General features: G+C 34.2%; 1 protein-coding gene across 3 annotated transcripts; it reads right to left on the bottom strand.

Moving 5' to 3' along the window:
* Nucleotides 1–2,691: 2,691 nt before the first annotated feature.
* On the bottom strand, nucleotides 2,692–15,128 carry LOC145757581 (uncharacterized). 3 transcript variants are annotated; one of them, XM_082572451.1, is made up of 15 exons: nucleotides 14,985–15,128; nucleotides 14,604–14,726; nucleotides 9,597–9,674; nucleotides 8,564–8,795; nucleotides 8,117–8,266; nucleotides 7,753–7,961; nucleotides 7,480–7,623; nucleotides 6,811–7,142; nucleotides 6,113–6,684; nucleotides 5,871–5,990; nucleotides 5,500–5,740; nucleotides 5,250–5,335; nucleotides 4,687–4,862; nucleotides 4,202–4,418; nucleotides 2,692–3,885 (listed from the first exon to the last, which is right to left on the bottom strand). In XM_082572451.1, exons 1-15 carry the CDS (start codon nucleotides 15,075–15,077, stop codon nucleotides 3,347–3,349), a joined length of 3,312 nt encoding a protein of 1,103 aa, XP_082428577.1. In that variant the 5' UTR covers nucleotides 15,078–15,128; the 3' UTR covers nucleotides 2,692–3,346. The 3 variants fall into 3 exon arrangements, with proteins under 3 accessions (XP_082428577.1, XP_082428578.1, XP_082428579.1); XM_082572452.1 differs by having other exon boundaries at nucleotides 8,564–8,792; XM_082572453.1 differs by lacking the exon at nucleotides 9,597–9,674.
* Between the last annotated feature and the right edge of the window lie 646 nt (nucleotides 15,129–15,774).

The raw sequence follows: 15,774 nt of genomic DNA, 5'->3' as shown, positions 1-15,774 counted from the left end.
TTTTCGTCAACGCCATAGGCCGCTTATGCGCTTTCTAGTCACCCTGAGGGTATGGGCATAGCCTGGATGTCGCTATCGACAGTTTTTTGAGGCAGCCAGCCGTAACGAGCTTAAACCGTGTGTTATAACTTACTCAATACGTTATGCTGTCATACCACAGGAATGCACTCACACCACTCCACCATTTTTTTCCTTATTTATTTTTCTTCGCTCGTACGCCAGACTGGCTATTCTCGACCACTTTCTGCGACGACTGCATTGCAACAAGCGCTTTGCATTGAAACTTGCGCAGTGTGACCCGCTAAGGCCTTAATTCGCTTTGGCTCACATTCCTTAAAAGTCGAGTTTGCGTGTTGAGCAATGCGGGTAGTAGTAAAAATTTCCCTTGCTCTGTCTTTATCAATCAAAAACGCATGCGGCGCACATATGACAACAAAAGTATTAAGATTTACTTAACATCATATTTCACAGTAAACACATACCACAGACAAAGTGGCATCAAATATGTGCCTTGTCGCCTAACAATACATGTATGTACTGCACTGGCATTGCGAACTTTTTACCAGCTAGCCTTTAGTCACCAACGTCGCTTATTTAAACACAAGGGTTAGACGGTAGCCATATTTCCTTTGTTTTGTCGTCTTTTGTGTATACACATTTAAATGATGATGTATTACGTAAGTGCACGATAACGATTTATGTGAAAAGGAAGAGTGCGGTAACATAAGCGATAATCTAATAATTTTTGTCAAAATAGCTGTCTAGTTGCTGTTGCAAAAATTTGAGACAAAGTTTTGTAAACATTTATTCCTTTAAACAGTTCAGTTAAACTAAAATACCGCATAGAGTGACTATTAGTAGTAAATGCCCTTAAACAAGGTTTTGATAAGTAAGGATGTGAAAACTTAAAATAGGTTAGATTTAATTTCCAACAATAATTTAATAAAACTGTTTTACGTCATCTTAGGGTAATACTCATTTAATTTTTGTTTTAAAAATATGTGCTGAAGATACACCCGTGTAACCTAACTGTGAACCTCGAACTCATGAGCAAATAATTTGGCATTGGGGTGATATTCGGCTCGTAGTACAGCTTGCCATCTAGCGAACAAAATAAAAAGTATTAAGAAAATCTTTGCGCCCAAACTGAAATTTGGTAAATTATGTTCAAGCGTATCTGTTTTTATGTTCGCGATTTACTAGTGTAAAAATTTCTAGGCTATTAAGACAAACTTTTTCCCAAGGATAGGCTTAGAAATCTAAGGTGTCCGCAAAAGACACACAAAATGTTATAGCGGGTAACACACAAATTAACATCAAATCTTATTACGGATGCCATGCAATACGTTTAAATTTCTAATTGTTTATTACGTCACATAAACTCTTTTGTTTTTACGTCTTGCTAAACAGCATTAAGAACCGCTGTGCCCTTTAAAACTAAATTGAAATCACATACCAATAATAACTAAGGTGGTTTAATTAAGATTTAAATTATAAACTATTCTTTTACTCTATACTAAACTCTTTTACTCTATACTAGACCTCTATACTAAACCCATAATCCATTTTTTCATTAAGTTCAGCAATGTACTGACAAAGGTACACTCGAATTTGTTAAATTTCTATACAAAGTTGTTAGAAAAATACAGACTCTGTTTTATACTTCAGTGTGTAAATATAAAGTAAGCTCATCGTGTCGCTATTAATAACCGTTTTTGTCTTTAACCTGCTATTACTCCGCGATACCTTTTTTGTTTCAAAAATTAAAAAAACTAATTTAATTTTTGGTAGTTTCATGCAACTTTTTTTGTTTGTTCTAAAAGATATATTCAACAACCAAATAATCGAAAAGCTTTTTTAAACATTTAATTAATAACAAGGATAAAAATTCTTTATTAGAGTAAAACATTTTGGATACCATCTGACCGTCTTAATTTAAAAAAAAAGGTTATGGCAAGGAGAAGAACACAAAAACTAAAGCTTAAACATAGTTTTGTGTAACCCACATATATTTATAATGCCTAACTACTTACAATTAGTCATATCCGTAAAGTTGTTTAATGGGACAATCTAAAACAAGTTTGGCGGCAGATTACAGAAAAAATGCCAACAATGGCCCATCAAACATATTTGTATATTAAGAGACATGTAGTTAAAAAGCAAAATGGTTTTTATTTTTACATATTTATTTTACATAACAGTTAATTAATAATTATATGTATTTGCATTAGTTTCTGTTTCCAAAGTTAAAGATCAATTAATTGCCATTTTTTATTTAGCTTACCAGCTGTAGTTTTTATCGCCTACTTTGGAAACTCTTTTGCCATAGAACAATATTACATTTTTTAGGATACACTAGTTTGCAAAACAGTTATGTTACATTTTTTTTTCAAAAAAGTAAAAAATAAAGGCTTATTACAAAATACTTAAAGCGCGATTTGCAAAACATGACGTTTAGACATGGAAGACAGTCGCGTGACCTAGAATATTGCAAAGTTGCCAAACAAAAAATAAGTCTTTACTGAATTTTTTTTAGTTTAAAAATAATTATTGAATGTACCTTTGTTAAGTTGTTTTTAGGTAAGGTATGATTATTATATGTTTTTGTAACATGTCTTAAGTCGTTTTTATACTTTCTCCCAATCGTTAACACCTGTATACACTTACCGTTTGTCTATTTTAAAACTAGATTTTTATTAAACAAAATAAAAATAACTTGCTTGTTGTTTTAGCCAATAAACATTAGACCAAAGATAAAATTCCTTAACATAGGTTAGAGATCACACCGTTTTGTCATGGGATATTGTAGTTTTTAAAAATAAACACTGCAGTCAGCACTCGACACACCAATTAAGGAGAAACAGAAACAATACTACAACAATACGTAAAAAAGCATAATTATAGCTATAAAAAAGAGTTGTTACGTTACAATTAGGAACCTTTTACAGCGCAAAAAACAAGGTGTACATTATTCGTGAAAATATACAATGATATGACTAGCCAGCAAACGGCCAAATTGTGTAACAAAAATTTTTTTTTCGTTGATAGAAAAGCTTACAAAATAATAAAAACACTACTAAAAATAGCTAAAACAAAGCAGTAAAAAATTAAAATATAAAAAAGACAAGAAAATAAATAGGAAAATAGGTTACTTATAATTTATATGATAACCCTACTGAATAGTATGTTATGGTATTGCTTTCGAAAGATAAATTTCTTCAGTAAAAAATAGTAAAATATGCAATTGACATTATTGCATCATATAAAAAACAATCCGCAGGAGAAAAAAGCGATAGACAAATAAATAAAAAAGAAAACAAAAAAACAACGTAGTAAGATGGGAACGTTAACCGGAAAAGGTTTCGATGACGTCAGATATCAAATTTAAATCGACGTTGGGGGAGGAGGGTGTATCAAAAACCGATTCAATGCCACTTAAAACGTCGTTATTGCTATTCTGAACAAGGTGTTGCTGTTGTTGTTGAACGCCTATCCCCGTCATGCGGTTCATGTTCGGATTCATAGCACCGCCGCCAGAGGGCGGTAGACTATGGCGCTGTGGCTGGGAAAATACGCCACCTATCGACTGCGGCTGTTGGGAATTTAAGGGACTTGTTCTCATAACTTGCGGGTTGGGAACCGTTCTACCGGACGCTATTGCATTGCGCATGGCGTTGAGACGATGGACGTTGTCGGGGACATAGCCCGCGGGTTTTGCCCCCATTTGCCCCGGCATGTTTCCACCGTAGCCCGACATTTTCTGTCCGTTGTTCATGGGAAAACCACCCTGGACATGGTTTCCTCGCTTCCATGCCTGCATTTGAGCACCTTGTGAATTTAAATGTGGCCGTAATACTGACTGTCCAACAGGCATTCTTGTATTACCTACAAATGAAAAATAACTTTTTTTAAATTTAATTTTTTATCAAAAAAAAAATTTTTAGTCAAACAAATGTTTTACAGCTCTACTGACAAAAACTTGGCATATATGGAAATTTTTTTTCTAAAATAACAACGCAATGACACAGCAGACGTTTAGTCACACGATACTATCAATCATTATCTCTCACGCCCTAAGTAATGGGGCTAGTTTTTACCCACCAATGCGCGCATACACCCACAAAAAGTCACCTAAAATTACTTTAAATTCCATTTAACGAAAGAAATTTTATTTTGACACATTTGTTTTTATATATTTTACCTCCATTTGCAGGAAAAATTGTGCCTGTGTTTGTGCTGCCAGGCAAGAGAGGCGAGCCCATAGCAGGTCCTTGCGCCTGATGTTGCATACCTGGTTGCGTCATCGGAGTACGTGACATGTGACTGGGACCACGTGGTGAGATGAGCGTGCCTGTATTGGCCATCATATCGCCTTGCTTGTTCGCCATATTCATGTTGTATTGCTCCATCATGTATTTCTGTTGAATAAAAGTTAACTTGAAAATAAAAAAATGTGACTTTAAGGCAATATTTTATTAGACTCTCCGATTTAAACTAGCAAAAAAAATTAACATAACTTTTTTATTCCATACTAGTAAACAAATTAATTCCTAAAAATAAAAAAAAGGTACACCAAATAAATAAATATTGCTTGCTTCTGCCCAGAATCTAAGATGTTATCTTAGCCAAGCCTATAAGGATAGGGATAACGATCAATAAATCAGACAAATTCGCGTCTAGGCCTACCTGGTGTTGAACAGACTGCATGTGACGTTGCTGTTGCTGCGGATTGCCCACAGATTGGTTCATTCGAATGTTTACCGAAGCCGAACCGCTTAGCACGCCACCTGGCATATTAGGCTGCCGGGGTCGGTACTGGTGATCAGGAATGTCGTTATAGTACATTACACCTGAACGTGGTGCTGTGGTAAAACATAGGAAGTGTTATTATCAGAATGAGCTACTAGTTTTACTTAAGGACAACGAATAAAAGTCCGCGTTTCCCCCAGAGCACGATTTGCAGTCGAAATGTTTTTTAACAGAAATACTAAACCGTTAGTAACGTGATACCAATAATTTTAACACCGATGATATTTTAACGAACGATCATTTTAGGATTTTAAAGCTCACTCTTAAGACAACGCACTTTTAAAGGAATTTACGCAGGTAGAAATTTAACTAATGCGCGCGTAAACACAGGCCAAATAAAAGTCGCAGTTTTGGCGAGGCCTGGTGTTAAAATTGTTTCCACTCGACTACACATAGTGCTTAAGGGTTTAAGTAACGGCTTATTTATGAGAGTATTATACCTGTATTGATATCGCCCGGGTTGGGTCGAACCCGTCTGACCATGTGCTGCTGTTGTGGTTGTCCACGGTGGGCGAACCTGCGCGACCTGACAAGACAAATAAATAAATTGTCAATGACGTCAAATGGAAAATCAAATATGACAATAAAAAATTCGCAGAAAATACAAAATATCAAAACACAATTCAAAAAAATTTGAATAAAACAAACATTATGCTAGATATAAGGAACTGACGTTTGAATTTAACTTACTGCGCCGAGCCGTACATTTGCTTAGGGGCAAGATCAGGACTGGAATGGTTTTGGTTGCTTAGAAAATGCTGTTCGGACTGGTAATGCGAAAACCTTGTAGCCGAATGTCCATAAGGAAGGTTATGCTGCTGTCGTTCGCTTGCTACCATAGCGGCTTGGGCAGCAGCGGACGCGGCGCTATAGTTGTTTGATTGTAGATTAGCTTCCATTGTGTTCATACCCATCCCTGGCCCTTGGAATGCTAATGTAAAAAACGAACATTAAAAAAAAAATTTTAAAAAAAAAATTAAAGCTTCGGAATTAAACGTGTTAAATTTTACTGTAGTTGTGTACAAGAAAACGTAGCAAAAAACGTTGAGAGTGAAACTTACAAGTATATGATTGCATATCAGCAGATATGTGTTGTTGCTGGTTCATTGATTGACCGTTAAATCCCATACTTGACGACATGTTTACACTGGCAGTTGCGTTAGTGTTCCATTGGCTAATTCCTACATTAAAAAATATAAAAAAAACTTTTTAAAATGTCAACCAGTGCGAAAATTGGATAGGTTTGTATTTTAAACAAACTTAAATAAATTAGGAAAAAAAACAATATTTAGGCACTGCTTACCTCCACCTGGCCCTCTTTTTTCAGCAAGTTCTTTCAACTGTTGAGCTCTCGATATGCCCGGGGTTTGAGCATGGCCCAGATTGGGACCCATGTTCGGGTTGTTAAGCTCGTTTCTGTTCAATGAGCCCGAATACCCTTGATTGTAACCTTGACTGACAGGTGGCAGGTGCATTCGAATATTCTGGTTGTTAGGCATGGTTGCCAGGGAAGTGTTCAGATGATTGGGATCATTGCTCTGCGTCATTTGGCTGTAAAACGAAGAGTCGTTGGCTTGGGTGTTGTGGATACTGTGACTTAACCCTGGATGGGGCTGGTGGGACACAGAGTAGGAGACAGAAGAGGGGGACACTGACTTTTCGGTGTTGGTTTGGGGGGATTGGTGGGGGGGCAATCTTGGCTGCTGGGATTCCGGTGTTTGTCGCATCTTGTCGTTGCTGTTTGGCATTCTCATGTGGTTGTACATAGGCTGTTGCTGTTGTTGTTGATGCTGTTGTTGTTGTTGTTGTTGTTGTTGTTGTTGTTGTTGCTGTTGTTGTAAGACATTGAATTTTGAATTAACAGAAACACTAAGCCTGCAAAAAAAAAAAAATGAAAAAGAGAAAAGATATAAAAGATTGATTCACCCCTTTTTAATATAATTATATAACAAAAACTATTGTAACAAACTATTTCGTTATCATAAATTTTTTTTAAATTACTTGTGAATATGCTGGCTAGTCATATTTTCGTTCATGGAGCTGGTAGTTTGATGAGGGGACATATGAATGTTTTGTGGATTGGAATTACTAAATGGAGGCGGTGTCTTAACTCCATTGAACATATTGTTACCATTATTATGTGGCATGTACGACATGTTGTTTGACTGACTTTCATTGCTGAAATATCGATGATTGTTGTTTTTCGTGTTGGGTTGCTGTTGTTGTTGTTGCTGTTGTTGCTGTTGTTGTTGTTGGGAATTGTTGTTGTTTCCGCCGAATCCCATAAAATCAACTTTTTCAGTTTTGCACTGAAATTGGTTTTCCATATTTACCTAATAAGGTAAAAAATAAATATCTAATCAAAAAAGTTTTAATTAAAAAAGTAATGTTATTAAACTTAAATTAAAAAAAAAAACTATACGTATTTATTTACAATAATGATCTAGTTTAAAATCAAAACCTTTAAAATACATGACAATATAAACAAGAGAGTAAAGTAACATTGCAATTGCGTGCGGTGCAGTTGAGTGTGCCACAAACCGGAAATGCATTCAAGTATTGGAAGAATATTTTGGGAATAAAGCCCAAGTCGATCAGGAAGGAAAAATAGAGTAGCACACAATCGACCTGTCTCATTTGTCACAGGAAAACAACAACCTTATAGCTAACCTGAATATTATTGCTGACAGGGGTTGGAATGGAATTTTGTTTTTGTGGTGTGTTCTGTTTTTGTTGCTTTTTCGAGTCCTGGAGGGAAAACTCGGGAAGTCCGTCCTCGTCATTCGTGTTTTGTGTCAACTCATTTAACCAATGCTAAAAATAAAATTATGTCAATTCTTGGCTAGCATTTGTGAAAAAAATTAAAATCGGACCTTTTTTGGTAAAAGGCTTATCAAAAAGCACATCAAGCTTTAAATATTACATTTTTAAATTTATTTATACCTCAAGATCCACATCCAAGTCAGTATCATTAATAAGAGAAGAAAGTCCATCTCCAATTGCGTCTTCGCTGCTTTGATTATTAGCTGGCATTTGCATATCATTGCTGCCCATAAAACTATTAGGAGTATTTGTTGATGGTTTACCGTCTGGGCCATTTTCTTTTTTGATGTCTTTCGGTCCGACATTGACACTAACTGATTGCATATCACCTAAAAAAAATTCAAATAGAAATTTTATATTTTTTTAAATTGTAAGGCAAGTGAATGTGATTTCTATAAAAAAATTAATTTAATCATAAGAAAGGGAGATATTTTTTTCAAGGATGTTGATAAATTTTGAGACCTCATTAAGTAATATTACAAACCTCCATTTCTTTCTCCATTATTCGAGTTAATACTTGTATTTACATTGACCGTAGTTTCAATTCGCCTTTGCTGTTCATTGTTGAATTGCTGCACTATTTGCACATGAAGGCCAACATTTCCGCTCATACAGTTATTATTTCCAGCTCCCCCTAGTAATGTAGTTAAATAATAACAATAAATATATATATACATAACAAAAATTTATGATAAAAAAAATTTTGTTGAAAAAAATCTTCATCAAATTTGGACATGAATTTAAATAAGACTTAAACTATAAAAATCTTCAAATTTTTTTATATTAAAAGAGAAAAAATAATATAAGAAAATCAATTTTGTGTAGTATTCCATAAACAAAAATTAAAAAACAACCTTATTAGTCTACAGACAAGCAATAAACTGCTGAAATCAGCAATTATAATAAACAGAATATCACACAAGCAACAAACCGGCGCTTTTGGCGTTATTTGAGCTTCCTTTGAACTGGTTTTCGGAGTCCATTTTCATTTTCTTGGCTTTCGCGTCAGGATGGCTTTGATTGGGAAAATCAAACGGTCGATTGTTTCCCATAAGGCTTTGTATGTCGCAGTTAGGCACCAGTGGCCCTTCGCAGCCATTTATCATGTTGTTAGGTTTCACCAAAGCTGCATTATTGCTGCAATCATGCTTTCTCTTTAACTGCTGGAAAAAGTGACAAAAACTTGTAGACTTGATTACATTTAATTAATTATTAACACTGTGAGATTTGTATTTAAATAAGTGGAATGTAAATTTGGGATTAATTATATAAAACTTTACATAAAAACCAAAAAATGTAAATAAAAAATGTAAACTTCAACAAAATTACAATTTCAAAACTTTTAATAAAATTTATACATATTGATAAAACAAAATAAATTGGTATTATATAAAATAAATATAAATACATTTTCATTATAAAGTTGGTTTAAAAAGTTAAAGCACTAGAAATATTTTTTTAAAACAAGTTAAGAGAACTTATAAATTTAATATTAGAAACCTGATAGTAATAAATGTGCTCTAAACAGATCCCAATAAAATAAGTTTTATAGCAAGTAGTTAAAATTTATTTAGCCTATGTCTCGCAAATTTAGGTTTTATAATGACAGTAAGCAAATTAAGTGACATTGGTGACAGTTAAAATTTAATAATATTATCGATATTAAATTTGAACGGGCACCACAAACATTTTAATAACATTGGAAAGTACACAAATCAGATATGGGGTTTCGTTTTACAATTTTAACAACTGTTTAATACTGTCTGGTATGACATTTTTATACATTTCTTCAATTAGGCTTTTTACAAATAACAAGTTTAAAAAAATCCAACAAACAAAAAAAGTAACATGAAAATATAATCATAGTCTTGGATGTTGTTTAATTTTAAACATGATAATGTAATGTAACATTACCGAGTTGCCAAACCCGTCAATTATATAATTGAGATATTAATAATGCTTACTCGGCCGATGGAGTTAAAGTCGGTGTCGTTTCGTGAGCCGTTGATCAAGTCGTTTGTTTGCTTTGCTCTCCCGCTGTCCTGAAAAATGCGTAAAAAAACAAACGTCACGCTACATTTCGAAAATAATATACAACACCTAGAAAGTTTAGAAATGGACTTTGAAATTCAAAGCCGAAATTCGTGTCAGAACCGGGAGTGTCCGCATGTCATAAAAATCTTTTTTTTGCTAGCTTGGATATGTGCAATGTGCGTGTGAGATGGAAAAACTTGTTTTTTCCCCAGTTACAAAAACAACTAGAAGTGAGATCGCGCTAGTTGGAAACCATTTGAATGTCGCACTCGCTTAAACGCGAAAAAGCGACACTCCGCAGTCTGAGACGTCGACTTTTCGCCATCTCTCACTTATTTCTCAAAGTTGCGCTTTTGCTCTCTTTCGTTACAGAAAAACAAAAGAAAATTTTCTCCGAAAGCCTACGATTATTTGGTCACGGTGCATGCCCACAGGCAACATATATACGACCGACTAATATAACGCACATCATCCCGGCGCTCACTACACTATATTACATGGCAAGTATTTAACGCTGATTCGATTCCAGATCGGGTTACATAAACTTATACAAATACAAGGAATCGTACGATCGACTATCTACCGGCGACCTAGTACATCAAAACAGGCCGCTTGTTTAGTTAAAGACATATACGGACCTAATACCCTTTGTTTAAGTTCAAAAACACGGTTTTGGTGAATATTGTTGATAATGCGGTCGCAAATAGTGGAATTATTGCATAAAGGAAAACAAACAGATCACAAATTCATGTCTGGCAGGCCAAGTCTACAATTCGTAGGCAGAAAACCTTTGCTCTGAAAATATCGATTCAAGTGCGAGCGATCGGGTAGAAACAAACATAAGCTTCGAAGAAATTATAATTACTTGGTGCGACAGATTACCACACTTGCTTGGGCAAAATTGGCGAAACGAGTGTATCGATTTTTATTTTGATATTTGCGCATTGCATAACAACAACTATGCGCCAAATGTTTACAATTGGTAGAAACATATTTGAATACCATATGTCACATAACTTTAATAACTTTCGAAACAAAATTCTTGATGCGATGATATGGAAGGAGTACTTTTCGCTTATACGAAAAAATCCAAAAAAGGTTATAATGTAATAACCAAATTTTATAAAATGCGAAGTAAGCGAAAGTTAACATTGGCCAGGCGGAAAACAAACCGTAACAACACACAGTACCAAGATTTTTTTATTGATCGAAAATGAGTGTGTCATGTTTACGAGAATGTTCCAGCGTAGGCGCTCAATCACCACTGAAAATATATTTACCGCAACCTACTGAAACCAACGACAACATTTTTGACCCTTTCGTAGGTTAATAGTTCACTGTACTGCTAAATCATATACCCACATAACCTGTTAAACGAGAGATACGGCGGGGCATAGAAAGCACACTAATATGCAAAACATGGCCTTTTATTAATATTGACACTAAGTTTCGCATATATTTTTTGTAATTTATTAACCGATGTCAGCAGCTTTAATTAGGCTTTACTACATTCTTAATTAAAATACAACATTACGGGAAGTTTTTTTTGCCTATTTTACCTAAAATATTTATATTTAGTTACCAAAATTTATTATTAACAAAAATAATTTCAATTCTAATAAAACAAAAACTTGAAGCAATCTATTTCCGACATGTACGCAGCTTGTCCAATTTCAAGACCGACAAATGCGTCACGCGAAAGTTGACGTCATCGTCTGTTTCGTGCGTACTGGTGTAGCAGTATTGCTGTGTATTCATATACTGCCAATAATACAGCGAGGATTTTCTCTTAAACTTTAGGCACTTTACATTAGAGTGAGAATAGGCGAGGAAAACAAGTACACGCCACCTGCACTGCGACTTATTGCATGACAGGTTGATATAAGGTTTTTTTGAAGTTCGCCTAGCAAGGCGTTTAACTTACAAGCCTCAATCACGTCCAATGACAACATAAGCTTTTCTAAAATCACCGTTGGCAATGTTTAAAAGCTCGCGTGATAAAAATATAAGTGGGTGCGAACAGTTCTCAACGCAGCCGATAAACAAGTGCAAAACGCACTTAAAACAAAAGAACACTTTATTCCAATTGATCATTACACACTTGGAAAACAAATTCACAGTATATCAATCGCATATTGTTTTAAAGGAATGAGATTGTAAATCATGGTTATTTTTTATGTCAATTTTAACGCACCGGGCGATCGATTTGATTTACACAAACGAGCTTTTGTGAAACGTGTGAAGTGAAACTATTGAAAGTAATCATTGTCTGCGATCTCAGGTAAGTTAATGACCTTGTGTAATTCAAAACCAAGTTTGTATTAACTGATAGAAGAACGTTTGTTTTCTTAAATATCTTACCGTAGACGTACTCGAAAATTTTTCGAAACATATTTTTAGATTTTTCACAAAATTTGCAGCGTAGTGTTAAAAGTCCTACGGATAAACATCGCGTGTTAAAATATTTATAAGTGAAGGTCGAAAGCAAGAAAGTCGCGCTTTTGAAGACACGTGTCTGATTCGCTTTAGGTTGGTTGACAGGGTTGCGGTACTAAATAGCTCACAAGAAAATACTGCGAAGCCTTAAGACTACGCCATCGGCAAAAGTCAGTTGACAGCTCATACACCAAAACCATAACGTCAAAGTTAAAACCAAGCGTTATGGTCGTCCTGTTAATGATCATTGTTCGCTGTCGTGCAATTAAGTTTTACAGTCCAACGCCAGTGGCAACCTACCTACGAAACGCACATACTTCTTACACACAGTCGTTGTTGTTTTAAGATGTACGTCCTCCGGTCAAAACAAGCGATACGAAAGCCAAGAACAAAACTCGCCAAGTTCTTAAAATGTGTGTTAGGCTGATATAGTTATTTCGCGTATGCGTAAACCCAAACTCAAAACATTAATAATTCAAGCTATCTTGGGCATACGAACGTTTCTTTTGTATTGTGAATGATGGATAATATACTTTAACAGGCATTTACTCTGCCTTTGTCAGATGTTAAAATATCGAAAGTTTAATAATTAAACCCATTTAAACGCAACGCCATGAAAGCATAGGAAATGGTCACGAGTCGGTTAGATGTGTTTACAGTGACTAAAATACCCCCAAATCACGCGATTTTTAAAATCAAACAATAACTGTCGCATGATTGACATAATAATCAATTTCTATATGTCGCAAACGATGTGATTGCGTTAGTTCTATGTCGCCTAATTGTGGCCGCAAATGTCGTGACATGTTAAAACGAAGCGTGAGGCCCACACACACTGTGCTTGTTTACTATTGAAAGTTATCGTTTCATTGATCAATGCGAACAATAACAAACAACAACACGAGTTCTGCTAACGTTTCAAGACAGGCTCAGCCAATCAACAGTCAATAAACAACCGCATACACCAGTGCACTTTCGCTCGTACGGATTCGCTGACGTCACACACACGCGCAGCAATATTTTTAGTCACGTGACCCGAAAATCAGAACCGTCGATTTTTAAGTTTCTATTGTTCTAGCGGGTTGGTAAAACGAAACCGTCCAGACTACAAGGGAAGAATTGAGAAGAAAACGCATTTATGACATCACCACACAGGAAGCGGTCTGCGCGATTTGGAAAGCAACTACACGAATCACGCGCGTGTTTTAATAAAATGCGCTATTTGTATAAAAGCTTGTCTTATAAGTAGAACGTGCACTCAATAAATACTTTATTTTATGTTATATTTTACCTCGACCGCAACAGAATCACTCCCGAAGGTGTTAATTAAATGCATAAATAATACGTGTCGAGTTTTTGATAACATAGCTACCAAAATTGTGGTTTAAAGTTTAACAAAAGCCCCATTTTTGTATTACACGGTTACAGCGAAAGTTTCCCTTTAATTACAAGTGCCACAATAATCCTCGTGTTACCCCGAATGCGTGTTTAAGCATAAAAACCCGGCTTAAAATCGTTGAGAACTTGACTGCCAAGGCGCCCGGCTTTTGTTGTACACACAGCGTTGAAGCGTGTCGTATTGAAACCGACGCGCGGGTGTCTAACTTCACATTACGACTGTGTGCGACATAATTTAAAGACCTAATATACAGCGAAAGAGCGAGACGCCGCAGACACAAAATGAAACAGAGGGCGGCCATTTGTTCAATAAGTAAACTGATAAAAGCAAATAAATCGATACGAAAACGATACCGGTACGCAGTAGTTTCCTTAAACCGAGCAAAAAAACCGAACGGTTGCGTCGCTTTAAAGAAATCTAGGGGATATTGCCCTTTAAAATCTAAATACGGACAATAAAATCAAATATCATTTGTTTACGCAACACTTTAAATGGCACTGCCATGTAGGTTGTAATTCATTTTTAAGCCAAATTGTTTTTTCAACTGGAATAATAATCGAATTTAAAACATGTTAATTTGTAAACAAAAATATAAAAACTTGTAGAAATACCAGTTTTTATTTACTATTCTATGAGTAATACTAAAATCAAAAGGCCCATCACCAAAAAACAAAAACCTGTTTATTTACTTAAACAGTATTTCTTATGTCAAACTGAAATTTACTTGATCATTTAATCAATAAAAGAGAAATAAGAACTGGAAAACTACTGGCAAAATTTATGCTTGAATGCTTAACAATACAACACATCATTCAGCAATGTAATGTAATCAAAGTAAAAGTCATTTATTTTTATGTGTAATTTTAACATTTAAATATAAATTTTTAGCTTATTAATAATTTTTGTTCGACATTACTAATTTAACATTTAAATATATTACATTAATCATTATATTTTTATATGAATATAAATTTGTTCTATTTAAGTTTATTACTTAAAAATAGTATAACAGTGTTTTATTTGGTAAAATCTTGGCACATCATTTTTAAAGTGATTTATTTAAAGGTAGTCGAAATGTGATATTTTAAGAAAATGAACTCACTGTTTTATATTTTCCTGTTTTCTTCATCTTGCTTTCATGCGAGCGAGCTAAAAGTTCAGACGTATGATTGTGATTAATTTCATCTCTTTGCCGCTGACTGTTTAAGTGCCGGGTCTCACATTCCTGATATAAAACAACATAAATTAATTTGCTTACACCTTGTATTTATAGAAGTTACAACATCAAGGAAAAAATTTAAAAAAAATGATTTTTAAAAAATAAAAATTAAAAAAGATTGAAATTTACATTAAAATGATATTAAAATATTTATTAAACAATTATATAGGCTATACATACAAAAAATAAAATTGTTAAATAATTTATAAAACTTGAAAATAAACACATAAACAATGTTTCAGAGATCAAGATGCTTAATGTTACCTGACTCCTGTGTTTACATTGGTCTATTCTCCTTTGAAAGCGATTTAAGTAGCAACTTTGAGTACCGAATGGCTGGGCACAATCACCAGACATAATTACAAAACAATAACATAAAAATTTTTAAAACTATCTTACAAAGTTATTAAAATCTGAAATAAAAATTGATAAAGCGTTAAATAAATATAAACATAATTTGTCATTTGATCCATTCAGGAAATATATAGTACACCAACTTTTTTAACTTTAAATATATGAAAATTTAAAGTTGTACTTTTATATTTCATTTTAAGAGTGTTAAATAATGTTTAAACATAAAAAACACACATTCTATTATTAGCCAAATCTATTACTCATTACATGAGAAATAATAGGCCACTAACTACTTACCTAACAGGTTTAAATAAAATTTTCCTAATTAAAAAAAGCCTTTTATAAACTAACTTTTGTATTTTGATGTACTTTGTTATTAGATTTTATATGTGTGTTACACAGGAGCTCTTTATATGTGTGTTACACAGGAGCTCTCTATTTTTAAATTTAATGCTACTGTTGATATGACTCACATAAAAAGAAAGTCGTATTCTCGAATTTTATGAACTACTGACTATATATATAAGCTACGTAAATAAAGCTTCGCAATATTAACACGCTATTTACTGTGTACATAGTAATATCGTGCGAGAATGTTTCCTTAAATGGTGTAATATTACAATCTGACATATAGGTATCCGTATCCTTAAATACAAAACCACTTTACTAGCTTAATGAGCTTAGGATTCTGAAGCTATGT

The sequence above is a fragment of the Corella eumyota genome, chromosome 1, assembly GCF_963082875.1.
Source record: "Corella eumyota chromosome 1, kaCorEumy4.1, whole genome shotgun sequence".
NCBI lineage: Eukaryota > Metazoa > Chordata > Ascidiacea > Phlebobranchia > Corellidae > Corella > Corella eumyota.
Note: the sequence above shows the minus strand (reverse complement) of the source record. Positions and strands in the feature narration are given on the sequence as shown.